The 25,280-nt window shown below is 36.7% G+C and overlaps 1 protein-coding gene across 5 annotated transcripts in view; it reads left to right on the forward strand.

The window, feature by feature from the left end:
• The window catches only part of NUDT6 (nudix hydrolase 6), a 35,877-nt gene that overhangs the window by 3,127 nt on the left and 7,470 nt on the right, over window positions 1–25,280 (forward strand). For 4 of the 5 annotated variants that reach the window (XM_045468299.1, XM_045468279.1, XM_045468318.1 and 1 more), the window contains exons 2-3: window positions 704–907; window positions 5,770–5,825. Coding sequence is in view for 2 of the 5 variants with exons in the window: in XM_045468279.1 (XP_045324235.1) it covers window positions 704–907; window positions 5,770–5,825 (260 nt within the window). In the remaining 3 variants the exon portion in view is untranslated. Of the gene's footprint in view, window positions 1–703; window positions 908–5,769; window positions 5,826–6,634; window positions 6,823–25,280 lie in introns of those variants that run through there. The other variant, XM_045468288.1, reaches the window with a different exon arrangement.

Genomic DNA, 25,280 nt, shown 5'->3' on the forward strand with positions numbered 1-25,280 from the left:
AATTTACAGAAGTCAAAAACAGAAAAATCTATGTTCATCTTGGTATTATTTATAATAAGAATTAGAAATAATCCAAATATCCAAGAGTGGGAGGTTGGTTAAGTAGCTTTTGGTACACCTATCTGAGGAAAATTATGTAGTCATTAAAAATTTATGTTCATTAAAAATTTTAATGACATAGCAAAATGTTTACATTTAATGTCGTAAAGACATGCTGTAAATTATATGTAGTGTGATGTCAGTTCCAATGTTCATGGGAAAATGTCAACATTTAAATGTTTATCTCTGCATTCTATTAAGATAATGAAGTTTTAATTTCATTATACTTTATTTTCAAAATTTCCCAGAACTAGTATATATTATTTAAAAACAAAGGGTTTTAACCACCTTGAAATTTATAAGCCAAAAATATTATCACAGAACTCTTAAAGAAAGAATAAATAGAAGCCCATAATGGTCATTTATAAAGATTCAAACTAAGGATGTTAAAAGGAACGGCATCAAAACGGAACCAATTATGTGCCAAGCATTGTGTCAGTTGTTACATTTTGGGATCCCCTGCCCCATTCTCCCAGCTAACTACAAGGTGAGGTGGATGTTTTAAGATGGCTTTTTGGAAGAGGTGACACCTTGAGATGAGTTTTTATTTCTCCCACTTCTTTCACTGGAAAATACTTACAGATTTTTCTCATCTGCATTTTAGCTGCAATACAGCAATGGAGGTCAGAAGGTAGGATAGCGGTATGGCTGCACATTCCCATCCTCCAAAGCCAATTTATTGCCCCTGCTGCTTCCCTGGGTTTCTGCTTTCACCATGCAGAGTCGGATTCATCCACACTGACACTGTGGCTGGGAGAAGGACCCAGCAGATTACCAGGATATGCGACACATCAAGTAGGAGTTGCAGGTCAGTTTCAAACTAACATTTTAGAGGTTCACTCCATTTTTTTCTTACAGCTAAGCGATAGTTTGTTCATGTCTAATGAATAATTTGATGAAGTGATTATCCTCCTTGGGACTATTGAGTAGTGCTTTAAATAAATGAACTTGGCCTTCTGAATTGGCAGAGGGCAGCACAAGAGAACAAGTTTGTTGTTTAGTTTTCCAGAGGATACATTTGAACAGTCTTACACAGGTATTTGAACTTCACTACTGAAATAGTAACACTGAATTGGGATCAGGGAATAAATTCATTACAGTAAACCATATTAGGGTAAAATAAAAGGTAACTTTTAGGTTAAATTTAAGGTAAAGCAAAGATGTTTGATGATTTGAACATTACTTCTTAAAGATATTTACATTAAGTTACAGTGCCAAACAGTTGTTTAAAATAGCATAATTTAAGTATATTATGGAATTTTCAAGTCACTGATTCACTTCAGAGACATAGTTTTGAGAGAAGATTTGCTTTTGATTAATTGTAGGTGCATCAGAATCAACTGGAGAGCTTGCTGAAAACACACTGCTGGGCCCCACACCAAGAGTTTTTTATATCGTTGTGGGGTGTTGCCAGAGAATTTGCATTTCTAAGAAATTATCTGCAGCTGCTATTGATATCAGTGCTGGTCCCTAAACCATCCTTTGGGAACCAGGGTTAAAAAAATTTCTAGATTTCTAGGGGCGCCTGTGTAGCTCAGTCGATTGGGTGTTCAACTTTGGCTCAGGTCATGATCTCACAGCTCATGCGTTCAAGCCCCACGTCATGCTCTGTACTGACAGCTCAGAGCCTGGAGCCCGCTTCCGATTCTGTGTCTCCCTCTTTCTCTGCCCCTCACCTGTTGATTCTCTCTCTCTTTCTCTCTCTCTCTCTCTCTCTCTCTCTCTCTCAAAAATAAACATTAAATTTTTTTTTTAATTCCTAGAATTCTGGAAAACTGAAATAGTAAAAGACGCCTCATGACTTAAATGAAAACAGTATTATATGTAAATTACTAATTTGACCAATAATTGTATTTATTTTACCCTTCATATAATTTATAAGAGTTTTTTGAGGTAGTTTGCACCTTTGAAATTAAAAAGAAGTTGTTCAAGGATGTCTAATGTTTTCTCTGTCCATGATCTCGCTTCCCTGTAGCAAGTAGAGGCATTTAGAAATTTCCATTCAATTCTACTTCAAAAGACTACTGATAATTTGATAGCACCTTCTCACTACATTAGAAAGTCATACTGACAATTATCAATTCATTGGTAACAGATTTTTAAATTAGACTTTTAAATCCAGTTATTACTGCAGAATTGGTAACATATGTATACAGAGTATCCTATGAAGCCCTTGTTTATAACTAAATACTATGGTTAAGATATACCATAGGAGTTTAGGAAGTGAGAGATCAAGAACTTGAGCAATCTTGAAGTGTAACTATGATCTACATGAAGTGGCTATTGGGGGTGGTGATGAAATCATGTAAGAAATTGTTCTGGAAAGCTACAATGTTTTTTAGGTGAAGGGTAAAGAGCTGACATTTATTGATATAAGCAACACAAAGAAGGTGTGGCTGGTGAACATAACACCCCAAAATATACCACTTTGATTATTTTGATCTTGAGAAACACTAGATATAGCAAGGGTCTTCTGCCTGCCCCTTTTTACATAAAAGTAGGGCATAAATTTCTTGTACCAGGAAATTTCTTGTATCATGGAAGATGGGGAGTTGACACCAAGATGAGTCTATACAAATAAACCTTACTAAAATAACCTTTGTATTCCCATTAGTTTCCCCCATGTATGTCCTCGTCGTTTTCCCACAATTTACCTCCCTTAGCCCAAACCCTTTTTTCTGTGGTCTTGTCATGTCTCCATAATTTATTACTGTTTGTTAAAATGGTATATATGCCTGTGGGTCTGACCACTTTTTTGGGATTTTCACTTCTTTTTATCAAGTCCTCCATCATCACCCCAGGCCAAGTAAACCTCACATAAAATGTTTATATTTTTTTTCTCCATTAATCTATCTTCTGTGAGTTCAATTCTCAGCCCTAGACACAAAACCTAAGTGGGTAGGGGGAAAATCTTTCCTTCCCTACACTGGAATGGAGTGACCTATGGCTTTGTTACTGTTCTTAAATCACAGCAAGCTGTCTCAGCCTCAGAGCTTTCACACTTACTGGCTCCTCTTCCTGCAGTGCTTTTCCCCAGGGTTTTGTTTATCTAGCTCTTTGGAGCTGAAGTTTCTGCTCCAGCAACTTCTCAAAAAACTTCTGACCTTCCTGTCTAAAATAGAGTCCTCCTGCATGCCATCATCCTTGGTCCCTTTATCCAGGTCTGTTTTTCTCTATAGCACTTACCACAATTTGAAATTCTATCATGTACTTCATTTCCCCCACAATAATATAAACTCCATGAAGGCAGATATTTTGTCTTTTCCACCACTGTATTGTCAGGTTCAAAATAGTGTCTGACATAAAGTACATGATCAATAAATATTTCTCGAATGAATAATTGGATAGCTCTTCAAGTGGAAACATGAGACCCCAGAGAACACAATTGTATGGGGAAGGGACATCGTTGCACAGTGAGAAGAATACCAACTCAGAATCCAGACAGTTTTAGCGCCGTGTGAACTTGGGCACTCAAAATACTACCACTCACACAATTATTATGAGTAATACCTGAGATAATGCACATAAAGCACTAATCATAATATGATAATCTCTATTTAATCCCTGATCTTTGTGTTGATTTAACTTTTAAGTTGTGACCAGCAGGGGTCGCTCACATTGTGCTTTAGCAGTGTTAGGTTTGTCTTTGAACTACTTTGCTCATGTTTAAAATTCATTAGGGAAAAGTACACTTTGAGTAATCACAAATTATTAAAATTTAAGAGTAGGTTTCCTTGCCATTTCTTTGGTATTCTAACCCTTGTAAAATCCAATTCAATTAAGTTATAATTTATATTTTCTAATAGAAGCCAACATTAACGTTAATTATATCTCACTGGTTTTCCTTTTTTTATTTATTTTTTATTTTTTTTTTTAACGTTTTATTTATTTTTGAGACAGAGAGAGACAGAGCATGAACGGGGGAGGGGCAGAGAGAGAGGGAGACACAGAATCGGAAGCAGGCTCCAGGCTCTGAGCCATCAGCCCAGAGCCTGACGCGGGGCTCTAACTCACCGACCGCGAGATCGTGACCTGACCTGAGCTGAAGTCGGCCGCTTAACGGACTGAGCCACCCAGGCGCCCCATCCTTCTTTTAAACATTAAATGTGGTGTTTTCATTTCAGAGAAATTTGTCATTCCTTATATTATACATAGCTATCCTCTTCTATATTTTATTGCAACATAAAATGTTTGCAATCACCTCATGTTGTATATAATTTGTTTTTGATTTACTTATTACCTCCTCATACACACACCGGAATGTGAGCCCATCAAGGATCAGGAATTTTGTTTTGTTTAACACTATATCTCTAGCACCTAGAAAAATGCCTGACATAACAGGGCTCAATATATAGAGAACCCATATGTATTAGGTATAGGAACTCAATTGATATTGAAAGAATGGAAGAGTATATGGAAAGTATCTTTTACAATATTTCCTCACATTACGTAAATACAGATATTTATTTACGTGAACGTTTATTCATTTTTGAGAGACAGAGACTGAGAGCGAGTGGGGAAGGGGCAGAGTAAGAGGGAGACACAGAATCCAAACTAGGCTCCAGGCTCTGAGCTGTCAGCACAGAGCCCAACACAGAGCTCAAACCCACAAACAGTGAGATCGTGACCTGAGCCAAAGTCAGATACTTAACTGACTAAACCACCCAGGTGCCCCCAAATATATTTAAATTATAACATTTAAAAGAAACTAATATAAACCATTATGGTGTCATTTGTATTTTTGACCCAGGATTGCCCAAAGAGAAATAAAAAACAAACCTTATTTTTGAGTCCCTAATGCCCAGTGTGCGTGGCAATGTGTATGATGAATAAGTAAAAGAAAAGGACTAGAACTTAAAACATATATAAAATAAAGAAATATCCCAAAGCAATATATTGAGATGTTATAAAGTCATATACATATGTCATAAAGAAATATAAGTGGCTAGGGCACCTGGGTGGCTCAGTCAGTTAAGCATCCGACTTTGGCTCAGGCCACAATCTCGTGGTTCACGAGCTTGACCCCCAAGTCGGGCTCTGTGCTGAACAGCTCAGAGTCTGGAGCCTGCCTTGGATTCTTTGTCTCTCCTTCTTTCTGCCTCTCCCCTGCTTGCATTTCACCTCTCTCTCTCTCTCAAAAATAAATAAACATTAAAAAAATCAAAAAAAGAAATATAAGTGGCTTCAGGTAGGTCTTGCACTGAATATTAAGATATTTGAGATTTAGATCATCAGGGGCACAATACACTTTCTATACATAGCAATTCAAAGAATAAAGATGAGAATGGAAAAGTCACTACATTCAATAAATATTTTTTAAGCACTTAAGATTAGACACTAAAATAAGTGCTACAGAAGAATAAAATAATTCTGTAACTGTGTACCGTCAGGAATAGATATTGAAAAGAGAAGAAGCTTATGCAGATAATTATCCTACCACTCAGCATATGCTAGATCCATCATTGGTATTCCAAGTTGTTAAAAGAACCCGAATAACTGAGCGATCAGTTTATTGCTAGAGAGATTTTACAAGTGTTCATTGATGAGGTGTAATTGAACTAGGCCTTCCAGGATGGGTATAATTTTGATGACCACAGGTAAGAGTATGGGAAGAGTCTAAGGTGAATGAAATTAATATTTCTCAATTATCTTTCATTTTTCCCCCAACAGGAGCTGTATTTGATGAAAATACTAGAAAAATATTAGTTGTACAAGATCAAAATAAAGTAAGTTGCTTCTGTTTTTCTTTTAAATATGATTATTTTTTAATTCCAGTATAATTAACATATAGTGTAATACTAGTTTCAAGTGTACAAAATAGTGAATCAGCAATTCTATACTTACTCAGTGCTCATCACCAAAAGTGTACTCTTAACCCCCTTCACCTGTTTCACCCATCCCCCTACCTGTCTCCCTCTGATAACCACCAGTTTGTTCTCTATGTTTAAAAGTTTGTTGTTCTGTTTGCCTCTTTTTCTCTTTGATCATTTGCTTTAAGTTGCTTCTGCTCTGTAAATTGCTTTCTAAATGTTCAGCTGTCTCTAGAGAAAATGTAGAAATTTTGATATGCTCAAAGAATTACAGAAAGATATTTTAAAAGTTCTTTCTAGGAGAGCATGGATGGCTCAGTCAGTTGAATGTCTTACTTCAGCTCAGGTCATGATCTCACAGGTTGGGAATTCGAGCCCCACACTGGGCCCTGTGCTGACAGCTCAGAGCCTGAATCCTGCTTCGGATTCTGTGTCTCCTTCTCTCTCTCTGCCCTTCCCCACACTGGGTCCTGTGCTGACAGCTCAGAGCCTGGATCCTGCTTCAGATTCTGTGTCTCCTTCTCTGTCTCTGCCCTTCCCCACTTGTGCTCTGTCTCTCTCAAAAATAAACAGACATTAAAAAAAATTCACTTTAAGTTCTTTCTAAGCAGTTATGGATCATTTGGATATTTATTTAATTCAAAAAATACTTAGGCAGGCCTTGAAAATGTCAGGATAACCTCAGTGTTGCTCACTGTCATATTATGGCTACAGAAAAATTAAAAATGACTGTATTTAGTTGGGAAGACAACTGTGTTTCTCACAGACTGTCGAGATATTCTTCATTCATTCATTATTCATTAAGCTTTCTCTATGAGCCAGATGCTGAGGATAGGAAGATTGTTTAAGACGATATCTCTGATGTCCTGCAGCTTGCTACCTATTTGGGAAGGCCATGGTCATACAAAGGATGGTAACAATTACTTTGCTTTTAAAACAAAACCCTGAAGCCTTCTCAGAGGAGATGAATATCAAACTGGGTGTTGAAGAATGAGTAGGAGCTTACCAGGCCAAAAAGAAAGTTAGAATAGGAAAACAGTAGAAAATTAGAATGGCATGTAAAAAAGTACAGAGTTCAGAAAGGGGCTAACATGGTATCTTAGTTTGTTCAAGCTACTATAACAAAAATAACAGACTGGCTTAAACAACAAACATTTATTTCTCACATTTCTAGAGGCTGGACCAGGATTGAGTGTCTGGTTAGTCCCTCTTCCCAATTCATAGATGTTCATCTTTTCACTGTGTCCTCACATGGCAGAAGGGAGAAGCGTTCTTTCTGAAGTCTCTTATAAGAACACTACTGCCTTTCGTGGTTACTCCCATTCTACTGTTGTGACATAATCACCTCCCATAGGCCTCACCTCTTAATATCATCACATTGCGCCCATGTTTAAATCAACATGTAAATTTGGGAGGACATAAACATTTAGGCCATTCCACGTAGTGTGGAAGTAATGGTTTAAACGTTCATCGTGGAGGCACCTGGGTGGCTCAGTCAGTTAAACATTCAACTTCGCCTCAGGTCATGATCTCATGGTTTAGGAGTTCGAGCCTGACATGATGCTCTGTGCTGACAGCTCGGAACCTGGAGCCTGCTTTGGATCCTGTGTCTCCCTCTCTCTGCCTCTCCCCAATCACACTCTATCTCTTTCTCTCTCAAAAATAAATAAACATTTAAAAACAAAACAAAAAAAAAGTTCATTGTGGCCAGGAGTACAGGAAGTGGTAAATTATTTGACCAAGTGCCAGATTAAGAACAGAATATAAAGAGCCTTGTACAACAAAATAAGTCTTAGTTGAGTACGTACCCGAAGAACTAAGCCCCGAACACCACGTGGCGTAGTTTTTATATATATTTTTTTTTTTACTTCCTTGTCTCCCATATATGGTAACACACAAACATCTAGTCTGATTAAGTGGTCTCATGTTACAAGGTCATGAGGGATGTTGTCAAGTACACGAATAGCAAGGTTGCCTTGAGATTTTGTTTGTTTCTTTTTCCTTAGGAAGGGGACCCTACCACATGTTCTGCTTTTTTTTAGTTTTAATATCATTTATTTCTGCTCTAATCTTTATTATTTCCTTCCTTATGATTTTAGATTTTGTTTCTTATTCTTTTTCTAGAGCCTTTATGTATAAAGTTAGATTGTGTATAAAGTTAGAATGTTCCATGTGTACTTGAAAAGAATGTGTATTCTGTTTTATGATGGAATGCTCTGAATGTATTTGTTAAATCCATCTGGACTAGGGCATCATTCAAAGCCATTGTTCCCTTTTGATTTTCTGTTTAGGTGATCTGTGTATTAATGTAACTGGAGTGTTAAAGTCCCCTACTATTAATTGTATTATCATTGATTAGTTCCTTTGTATCTGTTTTTAACTGTTTTATGTATTTGGGTGTTTCTCTGTTGGGTGCACAGATATTTATAATTGTTGTATCTTCTTGTTGGATTGTCCCCTTCATTATTATTCAGTGTCCTTTTTCTCTTATTACAGTGTCTGTTTTGAAATCTAATTGTCTGATATAAGTATTGCTTTCTATTGACCTTCCCAAACTTAGGAATCTTTAAGCCTTTAAAAATAATCTTTGTCTTAACATGCAATAAGAAAAGAAATAAGAAGTAGGGTAATTTCTCCTCCCCTCATCCATCTCTTCTCCTTATGCATTGCTTGCACAAATCTGGTCCACTACTAAATGTTAGGTTTGGTGATAGTAAATTTGTCAGTTAAGAAAAAGAATGAGTTTTAAATCATTTGGTATTTTGAGTTGAAAGTAGAACTGGAATAATATTATCTCTAGCAGATACAGAGACATTGGTAGAGAGGAAATGATGAATTCTTTACAGAGATATGAGGTGAACTTAAAAGAGACATTTAAGTGGGAGTTCCCAGACATTTCTTCTCATTCCTCCTGATGAATTATTGAGCACCAGAAAGAGGTGTATGAGTTGAAGCATATTAATTAATGAATTTCTTTTTACAATTGCCACCATCATGACCTACAGTACTTAAGAGCTCCAGGCAGTAGCCTTCATCCACAGGAGGGGATACAAGGAAAATATTGATATTCTCATTCTAGAATTTCACTGCCTAGCCCTCCTAGTCTAAGAGTTTTAGTGGGGGACTTTCCCATAGCTTCCATACAGGTGCAGTTCTAGTTATTCTATAGAATTGTGCTTTGTGAAATCATGCTATATAGCACAGTGCCACTCTAGGAAAAATAGGTACATAACAAACATCATATGGAAGAGAGAACTGAGTACCATATTCTAAAAACAGATAAAAAGTACACTGAATTTTAGGTATCATCAGTTACAAATAGTTGACAGGAATAGAGTAGTTGAAGAATAGGAAGAGTAACACACCCCAATTGTCTTTCATAGGCCAAAGAAGTTGGAGGAGCTGAGACATGATGATAATAGTTGAATCATAGTAATCTATGTTTTTCACATGTCTAGATCTGAGTCAGTTCACCATTCTTTGAAATCAACTATTTGGAAATGAGGACTCCTGATATCACATTAGGAATGGAAGATACACCCAGAGAGCTTTTTGTCTGGTGCAGTTCATGAGTGCTTATATGTGTGTTTCCTTTTTAGAAGGAAAGTTTGAACTTAGTTGTTTTAGAACATGTTAACTTCAGTTCAATTAAACTTCAGTGCCCCCAAATGCTACACTTAGTAACTAAAGTTAATGTTTTATAGAACTTGAGGAACATGAGTTCTCTTATTGTGTGTGCCTAAGTTATCTCTTGGAAGGAAATTAAATTATTAAGTATGTAAACATACTCCAGTTTGGTACACAAATGTATCATTTAGAGAAGAATCATTAGAGAAGTTCTATACATGCAGACATAAACTTCAGATTCTTTACTGTTCTAATTTTTTACTTTGTGTGTGTATATATGTGTGTGTGACATTTGAAAGCCAAATTATTATCAGCATCTGCCAACTTGACCAGCCAAGGGATATGCAGTTGCTAGATAGCTATTCTAAGCTTGATTTTCTGATAAATTCTCACCTTCTCTCTTCAACAATTTTGATCTCTTGTTCTTATTTAACAGCCAGAGTAATATGATTGCTCCGCTCTAAGCAGTTTTTCAGGATTGATCTATCAAATAAGAACCTATGTAGTTACTCATTCATTAAAACATGGAAATTCAAGCCTAGGTCTAATAATGGTAAAAATTGGGTTGCAGTCTGAAAACAGAAGGAGCTTCCCTGGCAGCTGTGGCTGAACTGTCTTACCCCAAAACCATACAGTGTGATTTTTTTGTGTGTGTAGGGGTTATTTTTTTCCTTATAAAACCTCCCAAGACAAATGATTTAACAAGCCCAGTTTGTAGAAATCAGATTTCTAGAGTGGTATGTATTATAGCAATTTAAAAGGAAAAAATTGAGTTCAGCTATACTTTTAAAATAGAATAATTGTCAAAACTATATACAGGTATATATACCTCTTTTTATTGTACTTTGCTTTACTGCACTCCCAGATACTGTTTTTTATGAATTGAAGGTTTGTGGCAACCCTGCATCAAACATCTGTCAGTGTCATTTTTCCAACAGCATTTGCTTTTTATGTCTCTGTCTCACATTTTGGCAGTTCTCACAATATTTCAGACTTTTTCATTATTATTATATTTGTTTTGATGATCCTTGATCAGTGATCTTTGGTGGTGTTATTGTAAGTGTTTTGGAGTGCCGCAAACTGTGCCCATGTTAGATGACAAACTTAGTCAATAAATGTTGTTTATGTTCTCACTGCTCCACCTGCCAGCCTTTCCCCTGTCTCACTCTCCACCTCTCCCTCCCTTTGGGCTTCCCTGTTCCCTGAATCACAGTAATCTTGAAATTAGGCTAATTAATAACCCTGCAGTTTCCTCTAAGCGTTCAGGTGAATGGAAGTTTTGCACATCTCTTCCTTTATTTATTTATTTATTTATTTATTTATTTATTTTATTTAGTGTCACATTAGGTCTTTATAGTGAACTATATAAAAGATTTCAAATATGGCACAGGTATGAGATTTATAAGGAAAACTATTTAAAAGACAGTAAGCAATATAGTGTCACGTCATAGTTGAATCATTAAACTCTTACTGAGACTCCTGAATAGAGGTATATTAAATAATTATAAAATTGATTATTGATAATGGATATTGATATTGATAATGGAATTATCAGTTTTAAGTTTTATTATCAGTTTTAAGAACTCGCAATCTTTGAATCTTTCCCTTCCATCAATGAGGCCTACCCTGAGTACTCGAAATAAAAGCAAGCATCTCTTTCCTGCTGCACACTCGGTTTACTCTCACCCAGCTCCACTTTTATTCTGATGGCATTTGTCATTACATGATATGCTAAAAAGCTTACATATTATTATTTTTTTTTTTTTTTTTGTCTAGAATACAAGCACTGCAAAGGCTTGGACATTTGTTTGTTTTGTTCACTGTTGTGTCTCAATTACCTCGAAAACTGCCTGACTCACATTGTAAGTGTGAAGAAATGCTTCATGCTTGAATGACTGAATGAACAGAGGATATTATATAAATCCCTGTTTAATATTGCTTGTCCTCACAATTTCTAGAATAATCATCTGACACAAAAATCGCCTTGTGCTTAAATCAGATTATGCTGGCAGAATAATGTGAGAGGCCCATGGACAGCTCCCCTTGGAATATCTTCTTCAGCAGTGCCTAAAATTAAACCATTAGTATATGTCCTCATCTTCTTTTCCTCCTCCTCCTCTTTTTTTTTTCCCCAAAGGAAGGTGAGGTACTTTAAAATTCAGATGCCATTGGGAAGGGTAACATACTCCATGCCTAACATCTTAATGAGAGCACTACCTATCATTTCTGCTGTTACTCCTTTGATCCAAGCCAGAGGTATCTCCTCCCTAAATTACTGGAATCATTCTAATTGGGCCCTGTTCTCCCACTGTGATTCCTATAAAGTCTCTTGTTAGCACAAAACCACACTAATTCTTTCAAAATTACAACAGATTATGAATCTCTTACACTCCAAACCTCCAATGTCTCCTCATTTCTCTCATTTTAAAGTCCTGAGTCCGTGCCATGGCCTGCAACACCCCATATAACCTGTGACTGTGTCTCCTACACTGCATCTCTATACTTCCCTCTGACTTTATCTCCTGTACTTCTTTTTGCTCCCTCTGGCCTCCTTACTATGTTTCAAACACACCTTAGGTTACCAGCATCATCTGTTCCTCCTCTTCTCTTTATCCAGATAGCCTCATGGCCAAGTCCTTGCCTCTCTAAAGATTTTAGGTTTAGATAAAGATTTAGATAAAGATTTTCTCACTGAGAAAGGGTACCCACACTACCCTTTTTTTTTAATTGAAGCTTGTTAATATACAGTGTAATAATGGTTTCAGGAGTAGTGATATGACACCCAGTGCTCATCCCAACAAATGCCCTCCTTAATGCCCATCACCCATTTAGCCCATCCCCCCATCTAATACTCCTCCAGCCACCCTCAGTTTGTTCTCTATATTTAAAAGTCTCTTAGAGTTTGCCTTCCTCTGTTTTGTATTATGTTTCCTTCCCTTTCCCTGTGTTCACTGTTTTGTATTAAATTCCACATGAGTGAAACCATATGATATTTGTCTTCCTCTGAATTATTTCACTTAGCATAATACATTCTACTTCCATCCACATTGTGGCAAATGGCAAGATATCATTCTTTTTTTTTTTTTTTTAATGTTTATTTATATAATTTTAGAGGCAGAGAAAGGGACAGAGAGAATCCCAAGCAGGCTCCACTCTCAGCATGGAGTCTGACGCAAGGCACAATTCCACGAACTGTGAGACCATGACCTGAAATCAAGAGTCATACACTTACGTGGCTTACGTGACTTACACTTACATACAAAATCAAGAGTCATACACTTACGTGACTGAGCCAGCACCCCAGATTTCATTCTTTTTGATCACTGAGGGATATTTCATTGTGGGTGTATATATATGTGTGTATACGTATGTATATATACATATATATATCACATATATATATATATGTGGTGTGTGTGTGTATGTATATGTTATGTATATGTATTATATATGTAACATATATATTATATATACACACACACACACACACCACACCTTTATCCGTTCATCAGTTGATGGACAGATGGGTTCTTTCCATAATTTGGCTATTGTTGATAGTGATGCTGTAAACATTGGGGTACATGTGCCCCTTCAAATCAGCTTTTTTGTGTCCTTTGGATAAATACCCAGTAGAACAATTGCTGGGTCATAATGTAGCTCTATTTTTAATTTTTTGAGGAATCTCCATACTGTTTTCCAGAGTGGCTGCACCAGTTGCATTTCCACCAACAGTGCAAAATTGTTTGCCTTTCTCTGCATCCTCACCAACATCTGTTGTTTCCTGAGTTGTTAATTTTAGCCATTCTGACAGTTGTAAGGTGGTATCTCATTGTGGTTTTGATTTATATTTGTCTGATGATGAGTGATGTTGAGCATCTTTTCATGTGTCTGTTAGTCATCTGGATGTCTTCTTTGGAAAACTGAAGCAGCAGAAAGAGAAATCAAGGAATCAGTCCCATTTACATTTCTACCAAAAACCATAAAATACCTAGGAATAAACCTAACCAAAGAGGTAAAAGATTTGTATGCTGAAAACTATAGAAAGCTTATGAAATAAAAAAGTTAAAGATCGTAGGGTAGTTGTAGTTTTAATTTTTTGAGGAACCTCCGTACTGTTTTCCAGAGTGGCTACACCAGCTTGCATTCCCACCAACAATGCAAAAGAGATCCTCTTTCTGTGCATCCTCGCCAACATCTGTTGTTGCCTGAGTTGTTAATGTTAGCCATTCTGACAGGTGTGAGGTGGTATCTCATTGTGGTTTTGATTTGTAATTCCCTGATGATGAGTGATGTTGATCATTTTTTCATATATCAGTTGGCCATCTGGATATCTTCTTTGGAGAAGTGTCTATTCATGTCTTTTGCCCATTTCTTCACTGGATTATTTGTTTTTTGGGTGTTGAGTTTGTTAAGTTCTTCATAGATTTTGGATACTAACCCTTTATCTGCTATGTCGTTTCCAAATATCTTCTCCCATTCCGTCGGTTGCCTTTTAGTTTTTCTGATTGTTTCCTTCACTGTGCAGAAGGTTTTTATTTTGATGAGGTCCCAATCATTCATTTTTGCTTTTGCTTCCCTTGCCTGCGGAGACATGTTGAGTAAGAAATTGCTGTGGCCAAGATCAAAGAGGTTTTTGCCTGCTTTGTCCTTGAGGATTTTGATGACTTCCTGTCTTATGTTTAGGTCTTTCACCCATTTTGAGTTTATTTTTGTGTATGGTGTAAGAAAGTGGTTTCTGCATGTGGTTTCTGTATGTCGCTGTCCAGTTTTCCCAGCACCACTTGAAGAGACTGTCTTTATTCCATTGGATATTCTTTCCTGCTTTGTCAAAGATTAGTTGGCCATACATTTGTGGGTCCATGTCTGCATTCTCTAATCTGTTCCATTGATCTATGTGTCTGTTTTTGTGCCAGTACCATACTGTCTTGATGATTACAGCTTTGTAATACAACTTGAAGTTGTATTTGGTTTTCTTTTTCAAGCCAATTGCTTTGGCTATTCGGGGTCTTTTCTGGTTCCATACAAGTTTTAGGATTGTTTGTTCTAGCTCTGTGAAGGATGCTGGTGTTATTTTGATAGGTATTATATTGAATATGTAGATTGCTTTGGGTAGTATTGACATTTTAACAATATTTGTTCTTCCTATCCAGGACCATGGAATATTTTTCCATTTTTTGGTGTCTTCAATTTCTTTCATAAGCTTTCTATAGTTTTCAGTGTATAGATTTTTCACCTCTTTGGTTAGATTTATTCCTAGGTATTTTACGGTTTTTAGTGCAATTGTAAATGGGATCGATTCCTTGATTTCTCTTTCTGTTGCTTCATTATTGGTGCGATTTCTGTGCATTGATGTTACATCCTGCAACTTTGCTGAATTCATGGGTCAGTTCTAGCAGTTTTTTGGTGGAATCTTTTGGGTTTCCCATATAAAATATCATGTCATCTGCAAAGAGTGAAAGTTTGACCTCCTCCTAGCCGATTTGGATGCCTTTTATTTCTTTGTGTTGTCTGATTGCAGAGGCAAAGACTTCCAATACTATGTTGAATAAGAGTGGCGAGAGTGGACATCCCTATCTTGTTCCTGACCTTAGGGGGAAAGCTCTCAGTTTTTCCCCATTAAGGATGATATTAGCAGGTCTTTCATGTATGGCTTTTGTGATCTCAAGGTATAGTCCTTCTATCCCTACTTTCTTAAGGGTTTTTATCAAGAAAGGATGCTGTATTTTGTCAAATGCTTTCTCTGCATCTATTGAGAGGATCGTATGGTTCTTGTCCTTTCTTTTATTGATTTGATGAATCACATTGATTGTTTTGTGGATATTGAACCAGCCCTGCATCCCAGGATAAATCCCACTTGGCTGTGGTGAATAATTTTTTTAATGTATTGTTGGGTCCGGTTGGCTAATATCTTGTTGAAGATTTTTGCATCCGTGTTCATCAGGGAAATTGGTCTATAGTTCTTCTTTTTAGTGGGGTCTTTGGTTTTGGAATCAATGTAATGATCTCTTCATAGAAAGAGTTTGGAACTTTTCCTTCCATTTCTATTTTTTTTGTATAGCCTCAAGAGAATAGGTGTTAACCCTTCCTTAAATGTTTGGTGGAATTCCCCTGGAAAGCTTTCTGGCCCTGGACTCTTGTTTTTTGGGAGATTTTTGATTACTAATTCTATTTCTTTATTGGTTATGGGTCTGTACAAATTTTCTATTTCTTCCTTTTTCAGTTTTGGTAGTTTATATGTTTCTAGGAATTTGTCCATTTCTTACAGATTGCCCATTTTGTTGGTATATAATTGCTCATAAGATTCTCTTATTATTGTTTGTATTTCTGCTGTGTTGGTTGTGATCTCTCCTCTTTCAGTCTTGATTTTATTTATTTGGGTCCAATCCTTTTTCTTTCTGATCAAACGAGCTAGTGGTTTATCAGTTTTTCTAATTCTTTCAAAGAACCAGCTTCTGGTTTCATTGATCTGTTCTACTGTGTTTTTGTTGTTGTTGTTTTTTGTTTTTTTTTTTGTTTGTTTGTTTCAATGGCACTGATTTCTGCTCTAATCTTTATTATTTCCTGTCTTCTGCTGCTTTGGGGTTTTATTTGCTGTTCTTTTTCCAGCTTTTTAAGGTGTAAGGTTAGGTTGTATATCTGAGAACTTTATTCCTCCTATAGGAAGGCCTCGATTGCTATATACTTCCTCCTTATGACCGCCTTTGCGCATCCCAGAGGTTTTGGACTGTGGTTTATCATTTTCAGTGGCTTCCATGTACTTTTTAATTTCCTCTTTAACTTCTTGGTTATTAGCCCATTCAGTCTTTAGTAGAATGTTCTTTAGTCGCCAAGTATTTGTTATCTTTCCAAATTGTTTCTTGTGGTTGATTTCAAGTTTCACAGCGTTGTGGTCTAAAAATACACATGGTATGATCGTGATCTTTTTTGTACTTGTTGAGGGCTGATTTGTGTCCTAGTATGTGATCTATTCGGGAGAACGTTCCATGTGCACTAGCAAAGAATGTATATTCTGCTGCTTTAGGATGAAATGTTCTGAATATATCCATTAAGTCCATCTGATGCAGTGTGTGTCGTTCAAAGCCATTGTTTCCTTGTTGATTTTCTACTTAGATAATCTGTCCATTGTTGTAAGTGGGGTGTTGAAATCCCCTACTATTATGGTATTATTATGGATGAATGGATAAAGAAGATGCGATACACACACACACACACACACACACGCAAAGGTGTATTCCTCAACAATCAAAAAGAATGAAATCTTGCCATTTGGAACTACACGGATGGAACTAAAGGGTATTATGCTAAGCAAAATTAGTCAGAGAAAGACAAATATATGATTTCACTCATATGAGGACTTTAAGATACAAAACAGATGAACATAAGGGAAGGGAAGCAAAAATAGTATAAAAAACAGAGAGGGGGATAAAACGTAAGAGGCTCTTAAATATGAAGAACAAACAGAGGGTTACTGGAGGGGTTGTGGGAGGGGGGATGGGCTAAATGGGTAAGGAGCATTAAGGAATCTATTCCTGAAATCATTGTTGTACTATATGATAACTAACTTGAATGTAAATTTAAAAAAATAAATTAAATTTTAAAAAAGTTAAGGAAGATACAAACAAATGGAAAAACATTCCATGCTCATGGATAGAAGAACAAATATTGTTAAAATGTCTATACTACTCAAAGCAATCTATACATTCAGTTCAATTTCTATCAAAATAACACCAGCATTCTTCACAGAGCTAGAACAAGCAATTCTAAAATTTGTATGGAACCAGAAAAGTCCCTGTATAGCCAAGTAGTGTTGGGGGAAAAGAAAAAAAGCTGGAGGCATCACAATCCTGGAGTTCAAGCTGTATTACAGAGCTGTAATCATCAAGACAGTATGGTACTGGCACAAAAACTGACACATAGATCAATGGGACAGAATAGAGAACCCAGAAATAGACCCACAAATGTATGGCCAACTGTCTTTGACAAAGCAGGAAGGAATATCCAATGGGAAAAAGACAGTCTCAGGGCACCTGGGTGGCTCCGTTGTTTAAGTGTCTGACTCTTGATTTGAGCTCTGGTCATGATCTCACCATTCATGAGACTAAGACCACGTTCAGCTCTGTACTGTCATCGTGGAGTCTGCTTGGGATTCTCTCTCCCCCCACCCGCCAACCTTCTCCCACTCACTCATGTGTGTGCTCTCTCAAAATAAATAAACATGAAAAAGAAATTTTTTTCAAAGATAAAAGACAGTCTCTTCAAAATTGTGCTAAGAAAACTGGACAGAGACATGCATGAGAATGAAACCAGACCACCTTCTCACACCATACACAAAAATAAAATTCAAAATAGACGAAAGACGTAAATGTAAGATAGGAAATCCATCAAAACCCAAAAGGAGAAAACAGGCAACAACCTTTTTGATCTCAGCTGCAGGAACTTCTTTCTAGACATGTCTCCGGAGGCAAGGGAAACAAAAGCAAAAATGAACTATTGAGACCTCATCAAGGTAAAAAGCTTCTGCACAGCAAAAGAAACAACAAAACTAAAAGGCAGCTGATGGAATGGCAAATGACATGTCAGATAAAGGGTTAGTATCCAAAATCTATAAAGAACTTAGCAAACTCAACACCCAAAAAACAAATAATCCATTCAAGAAATGGACAAAAGATCTCTCACTTTCCACAACACATTTCTCACTTTAAATCAAAAGCTAGAAAATGATTAAGCTTAGTAAGGCATGTTAAAACCCAAGAGACGCTGAAAGCTAGGCCTCTGACACCACACAGTTAGCCAAGGTGTTAATGCAAAGGAGAAGTCCTTGACAGAAATTAAAAGCGCTACTCCCTGAGAAAGTGAAACAGCCTTATTGCTGATAAAGAGAAAGTTTAAGTAATCTGGATGGAAGATCAAACCAGCCCCAACATTCCCTTAAGCCAAGGCCTAATCCAGAGCAAGACTCTCTAGCTTTCTTCAGTTCTATGAGGGCTGAAAGAGATGAGAAAGCTGCAGGAAAGTGTGAAGCTAGCAGAGATTCATGAGGTTTAAGAACAGAAGCCATCTCCATGACAGATGTGCAAGGTGAAGCAGCAAGAGTTGAAACAAGCTGTAGCAAGTTATCCAGATCCAGCTAGGATAATTTATGAAGGTGGCTATACTAAAAATCAGGTTTTCAATGTAGACAAAATAGCCTTCTATTGGAAGAAGATGCCATCTAAAACTTTCATAGCCGGAGAGGAAGAGTCAATGCCTGGCTTCAGAGCTTCAAATGACATGCTGACACTCTTGTTAGGGGCCATCCCAGCTGGTGACTTTAAGTTGAAGCCAGTGTACATTTACCATTCCAAAAATCCTAAGGTCCTTAAGAATTATGCTAAATCTTCAGCCTGTGTTCTATAAATGGAACAACAAAGCCTAGATGACAACACAACAGTTTACATTACAACATTGAGATCTGCTCAGAAAAGAAGATTCCTTTCAAAATATGACTGCTCATTGACAATGCACCTAGTCATCCAAGAGCACTGATGGAAATGTACAATGAGATTCATGTTGTTTTCATGCCTGCTAACACAGCATCCATTCTGTAGCTCATGGATCAAGGACTCATTTCAACTTTCAAGTCTTATTATTTAAGTAATATATTTTTAAAGGCTAGAGCTGCCATAGAAAGTGAATCTTCTGATAGTCTGGACAAAATAAATTGAAAGCCTTCAATAAGGCTCTTTTCATCTATATTGAAAATCTCTTTAGTGTAGCCACCTTGAGATGGAATGTACTCCTGATGAAGATGCAATGAGGATTATTGAAATGAAACAAAGGATTTAGAATATTACGTAAATTTAGTTGATAAAGCAGCAGCAGGGTTTGAGAGGATTGATTACCAATTTTGACATGTTTTTTAATTTTTTATTTTTGAGAGAGAGACAAGAACGTGAGCAGGGGAGGAGCAGGAAAGAGGGAAACACAATCCAAAGAAGGCTCCAGGCTCTGAGCTGTCAGCACAGAGCACAATATACTGCTTGAATTTACAGACCACAGGATTATGACCTGAGCCGAATTCGGACGCTTAACCGATGCCCTGATTCCCAATTTTGAAAGAAGTTCTGTGGATAAAATGCTTTTAAACAGCATCTCATGATACAGAGAAATCATTCATGAAAGGAAGAGTCAGTGGATGTAGCAAACTTTATTGTTTTAAGAAATTGCCACGGCCACCCCAGGCTTCAGCTTCCACCATCCTAATCAGTCAGCAGCCATCAACATGGAAGCTTGACCCTCCACCAGCAAAAGATTATTACTTGTGCTCTGTATTATGTAGCTTCTTTATACATCATGGCAACCTATTCTCCTCCTCATTTCACAGACTGGGAAACACAACCAGAGAGTTAAGTCATAAAGTAGTGTTGGGAACTTTTCCTCTTCCGCGTTCGGTGGTTGGGGAGCCTGTGAATTAATTGACAACAGGTTAGTAGGAGAAAAGTTTGGGGAGTGCTGCCTGAGCAACTAGAAGTAGGGGTTTGTATATCAGTGCAAGAGAGAGGTGTGAAATATGTATGGTAATTTCTCATATTTGTTTATGCAATTTCTCATCTAGGTTTCCTTCCTTGGCTGGAAGTTCGAACCAAGGGGATTTATGGCAGCTTCTCAGAAAGCTCTGCCTTTAATCAGATAAGGGGAACAAAAAAGGCTTCTTTCGGTATCTGATTTGCATTTCCCTTACATGCCAACAAATTGGACAACCTGGAAGAAATGGATAAATTCCTAGATACATCTTCATGTGTCTGTTGGCCATGTGTATATTTTATTTGGGAAAATGTACCTGTTTCTGCCCATTTTTTAATTGGATTATTTTTTGGTATTGAGTTGTGTAAGTTCTTTATATATTCGGGATACTAACACTTTATTACATATGTCACTTGCAGATAACTTCTCGCAGTGAGTAGTTTGTCTTCTAGTTTTGTTCACGGTTTCCTTGCTGTACAGAGCTTTTTATTTTGTTCTAGTCCCAATAGTTTATTTTTGCTTTTGTTTCCCTTGCCTCAGGAGACGTATCTAGAAAAATGTTGCTTTTGGCCGATTTCGGAGAAATTACTGCTTGTTCTCTCTTCTTGAATTTCTATGGTTTTAAGCCTCACATTTAAGTACTTAATCCATTTTATAAGAAAGTGGTCCATTTTCATTCTTTTGCACGTAGCTGTCCAGTTTTCCCAGCACCATTTGTTGAAGAGGCTTTGTCCCATTGCATATTCTTGCCTCCTTTGTCAAAGATTAACCATGTAATCGTAGGTTTATTTTGGGGCTCTCTATTCTGTTCTATTGACTTATGTGTCTGTTTCTGTGCCAGTATTACACAGTTTTAATTAGCTTTGTAGTATAACTTGAAATCTGAGATTGTGATACTTAAATTTTTTATTCTTCATTTTCTTTTTTTTAAGTTTTTAAATTGTTATTTTATTCTTCATTTTCAAGATCACTTTGGCTATTCAGAGTCTTTTGTGGTTCCATACAAATTTTACAATTCTTTGTTCTAGTTATGTGAAAAATGCTGTTGGTACTTTGATAGGGATTGCATTAAATATATAGATTGTTTTGGGTAGTATGGACATTTTAACAATATTTGTTATTCCAATCCGTGAGCATCAGATATCTTTCCATTTGTTTGTGTCGTCCTCAATTTCATCAGTGTTTTTTATTTTTCAGAGTACAGGTCTTTGACCTCTTTGGTTAGGATTATTTCTAGGTATCTTATATTTTGGGTGCAATTGTAAATGGGATTGTTTTCTTAATTACTTTCCTGCTACCTCATTATTAATGTATAGAAATGTGTATTGATTTTGTATTCTGTGACCTTACCAAATTCATTTATAAGTTCTAGACGGTTTTTGGTTGAGTCATGCAGGTTTTCTACATGTAGTGTCGTGTCATCTGCAAATAGTGGGAGTTTTGCTTTTTCCATACTAATTTGGATACCTTTTATTTCTTTTGTTGTCTGATTGCTGTAGCTAGGATGTCCAGTACTACGTTGAATAAAAGTGGTGACAGTGGTCATTCTTGTCTTGTTCCTGATCTTAGGGGAAAAACTCAATTTTTCACCATTGGGTTTGATATTAGCTGTGGGTTTTCATATATGGTCTTTATGCCATTGAGGCATGTTCCCTCTAATCATACTTTTGAGGGTTTTTATCATGAATGGATGTTGTACTTTGTCAAATGCTTTTTTCTGCATCTATTAAAATGATCATACGATTTTTCCCTTCTCTTGTTCATGTGATGTATCATATCAATTGATTTGTGAATATTGAACCACCTTGCATCCCAGGAATAAATCCCTTAATTGTGGCAAGTGATTTTTTTAATGTATTGTTGGATTTGATTTGCTAGTATTTTTTTGAGGACTTTTGCATCTATATTCATCAGAATATATTGGCTTATAGTTTTCTTTTTCTGTAGTGTCTTTATGTGGTTTTGGTACCAGAGTAATGCTTGCCTCATAGAATGAATTTGGAAGCTTTCCTTTCTCTTCCATTTTTTGGAATAGTTTGAGAAGAACAGGTATTAACTCTTCTTTAAATGTTTGGTAAAATTCACCTGTGATGCTGTCTGGTCCTAGAATATTGTTGGGAGTGTTTTTTATTAATGATTTCATTGCTGGTAATTAGTCTGTTCAAATTACTTAATTCTTCCTGATTCATTTTGGGAGGTTTTATGTTTCTAGGAATTTATCCAATTCTTCTAGGTTGTCCAATGTGTTGGCATGTAATTTTTTTTTGTAATACTCTCTTATTATCTTTGGTATTACTCTGGTATCAATTGTTTCTCCTCTTTCATATCTGATTTTGTTAATTTGAGTCCTTTCTCCTGTTTTGTTGTTGTTGTTGTTGTTGTTGTTGTTTGTTTGTTTTATGAGTCTGGCTAAAGGTCTATCAATTTTGTTGATCTTTTCAAAGAACCAGCTCCTGTTTTCATTCATCTATTCTAGTCTTTTAGTTTTTATTTTGTTAACTTCTCCAATCTTTATTATTTCCTTCCTTCTATGTATTTGGAGTTTTGTTTTTTCTTCTTTTCCTACCTCCATTAAGTGTAAGGTTAGGTAGTTTGAGATTTTTCTTGCTTCATGAGATAAACCTGTATTGCTGTAAACCTCCCTCTTAGAACAGCTTTTGCTAAAGATTTGGGACTGCTGGGTTTTCATTTTCACTTGTTTCCATGTATTTTTTTTATTTCCTCTTTTATTTCCTCTTTTAATTTCTTGGTTGACCCATTCATTGTTTAGTGAACATTATATAATAGACCTGTATTTGTGTTCTTTTCCATATTTTTTCTTGTTGATTTCTAGTGTCATGGTGTTGTAGTCAGAAAAGATACATGGTGTGACTTTCTGAATTTGTTCAGACTTTTTTGTAGCTTAATACATGATCTGTTCTAGAGACTGCCCCATATGCACATGAATGTGTATTCTGCTATTTTAGGGTGGAATGTTCTGAATGTATCTGCTAGATCTGTCTGTTCCAATGTGTCATTCAAAGCCAATGATCAGTCCATTGATGTAGGTGGGATATTAAAGTCTCTTACTATTATTATGTTACTATTGATTACTTCCTTACGTTTATTAACTGCTTTATGTATTTGGGTGCTTCCATGTTTGGTGCATAAATATTTACAATTGTTATATCTTCTTGGATTGTTTCCTTTATAGTTACATAGTGTCCTTGTCTATTTTTACAGTCTTTGTTTTAAAGTCTATTTTGTCCAATATAAATAATGCTACCTCAGCTTTCTTTTGACATCCATGTGCATGATAAATGCTTTTTCATCTTTTCACTTTTAATCCACAGATGTCTTTAGGTCAAAAATGAGTTTCTTGTAGGCAGCATATAGATGAGTCTTTTTAATCCATTCCATCACCTGTGTCTTTTGATAAAGCATTTAATCCATTTATATTCAAAGTAATTGTTGAGAGGTATGTACTTATTGCCATTTTGTTACTTGTTTTATGGTCGTTTTTGTAGTTCTATGTTCCTTCTCAGCTCCTTCCTTGCTGACTTTCTTTAGTGATATTTTGGATTCCTTTCTCTTTATTTTTTTGCATACCTGTTACTGTTTTTTGATTTGTGGTTACCCTTAGGTTTGTGTATAACATCTAATGCATATAACAATCTATATTATAAAGTTGATGGCTGCTTAAGTTTGAACCTACTCTACTCCTCTCTGCCCTCCCATGTTTTAGGTATATGGTGTCATACTTTACATCCTTTTACTTTGTGAGTCCCTTGACTAATTTTTACAGATATATTTAATTTTACTGCTTTTGTACTTCCTACTTTTCTTACTCTTGTTTATGGTCTTTCCTTTCCACTCAGAAGAGTCCCCTTTAACTTTTCTATTAAGGATGAGTTAGTGGTTATGAATTCCTTTAACTTTCGTTTGGGTTACTCTTAATCTCTCCTATTGTAAGTGATAGCCTTGCTGCAGGTTTTTTTCCTTCAGGACCTTGAATATATCATGACACCCCCTTCTCAGCAAAGTTTCTGTGAAAAATAAGCTGATAGACTTATGGGATATTCCTTGTATGTTACTGTTTTCTTTTCTCTTGCTGCTTGTAAAATGCTTACTACTTTTTGCCATTTTAACTACTATGCATCTTGGTGTTACCTCCTTAGTATGATTTTTGTTGGAGGCTCTATGTGCCTCCTGGATCTGGATGTTTCCCTTCCCAAATTTGGGAGGTTTTCAGTCGTTATTTCCTCAAATAAATTATTTACCCCCTTTTCTCTCTCTTCTGGAACTCCTGTAAGATGAATGCTTGATGGTATTGCTAAGTTCCCTAAGTCTGTCTTCATTTTCTATTTTTTTCTCTCTCCTGTTCAGTTTGATTGCTTTCTATTACTCTGTCCTCCAGGTTGCCTATCCGTTTTTCTGTGCCCTCTACTATTTATTCCCTCTAGTGTATTTTTATTTTTTTTTTGAGCTCTTCATTTCTGAATGGTTCTTTTTTATGTTTTCTGTCTCGTTTTTGAGTGTCTCATTGAGATCCCTCCCCTCTTTTCTCAAGTCCACTATATTCATATTTCTTAGCTCTGTTCATTTAGTTTCTTACTGTGATTTTGTCCTGTTCTTTGATTTTGGACAGAATCCTCTGTTGCATTTTGTCTCTCTGTGTCTGTTTCTGTGTTAGGAAAGTCAGCTCCATCTCCTGCTCTTGAGATTGATGGCCTTATGAAGAAGAGGTCCTGGGATGCCCTATAATGCAGTCTCCCCTACTCACCAGAATTTGGCACTTCAAGGGTGTCTCAATGTGTTGCATGTGCCCTGCTGTTGTAATTGAGCTGCTTTTGCAGTAGTCCAGCCATGGCTGTCTTTGCCTGTTGTGGCCAGGATTTGGTCCCGTTGTTGTTGCATCAGTCTGGGGCAGTCTTGGGTTTAAGTCAGACCAGGCAATGCCAGAGGGTAGCACCAAACTGCTGGGTGCTTTCCCTATGTTTCCCCCTGAGAGGCTTTCATTGGTGGGCAAGGCCTGCAGTGAGACCAGTTGTCTGCCCCCAGCCTACTGCTGGGGCCACAGTTGTGTGTGGTTATCTTTCCCTTTTCCTGGGACAGGAGTGACTTTGGAGTGGTGCTGCTTCCTGTCAGGTCTGCTTGCATGATGCCACCCTTGTGGCACCACTTTGGATGGCTCTGGCCAACAGTGTATTGGAGGGGGCAGGTCTGCAGGAGAATGTGACGGCAGTTCATGCTGTTAGCAAA

This window comes from Leopardus geoffroyi, chromosome B1, assembly GCF_018350155.1.
Source record: "Leopardus geoffroyi isolate Oge1 chromosome B1, O.geoffroyi_Oge1_pat1.0, whole genome shotgun sequence".
NCBI lineage: Eukaryota > Metazoa > Chordata > Mammalia > Carnivora > Felidae > Leopardus > Leopardus geoffroyi.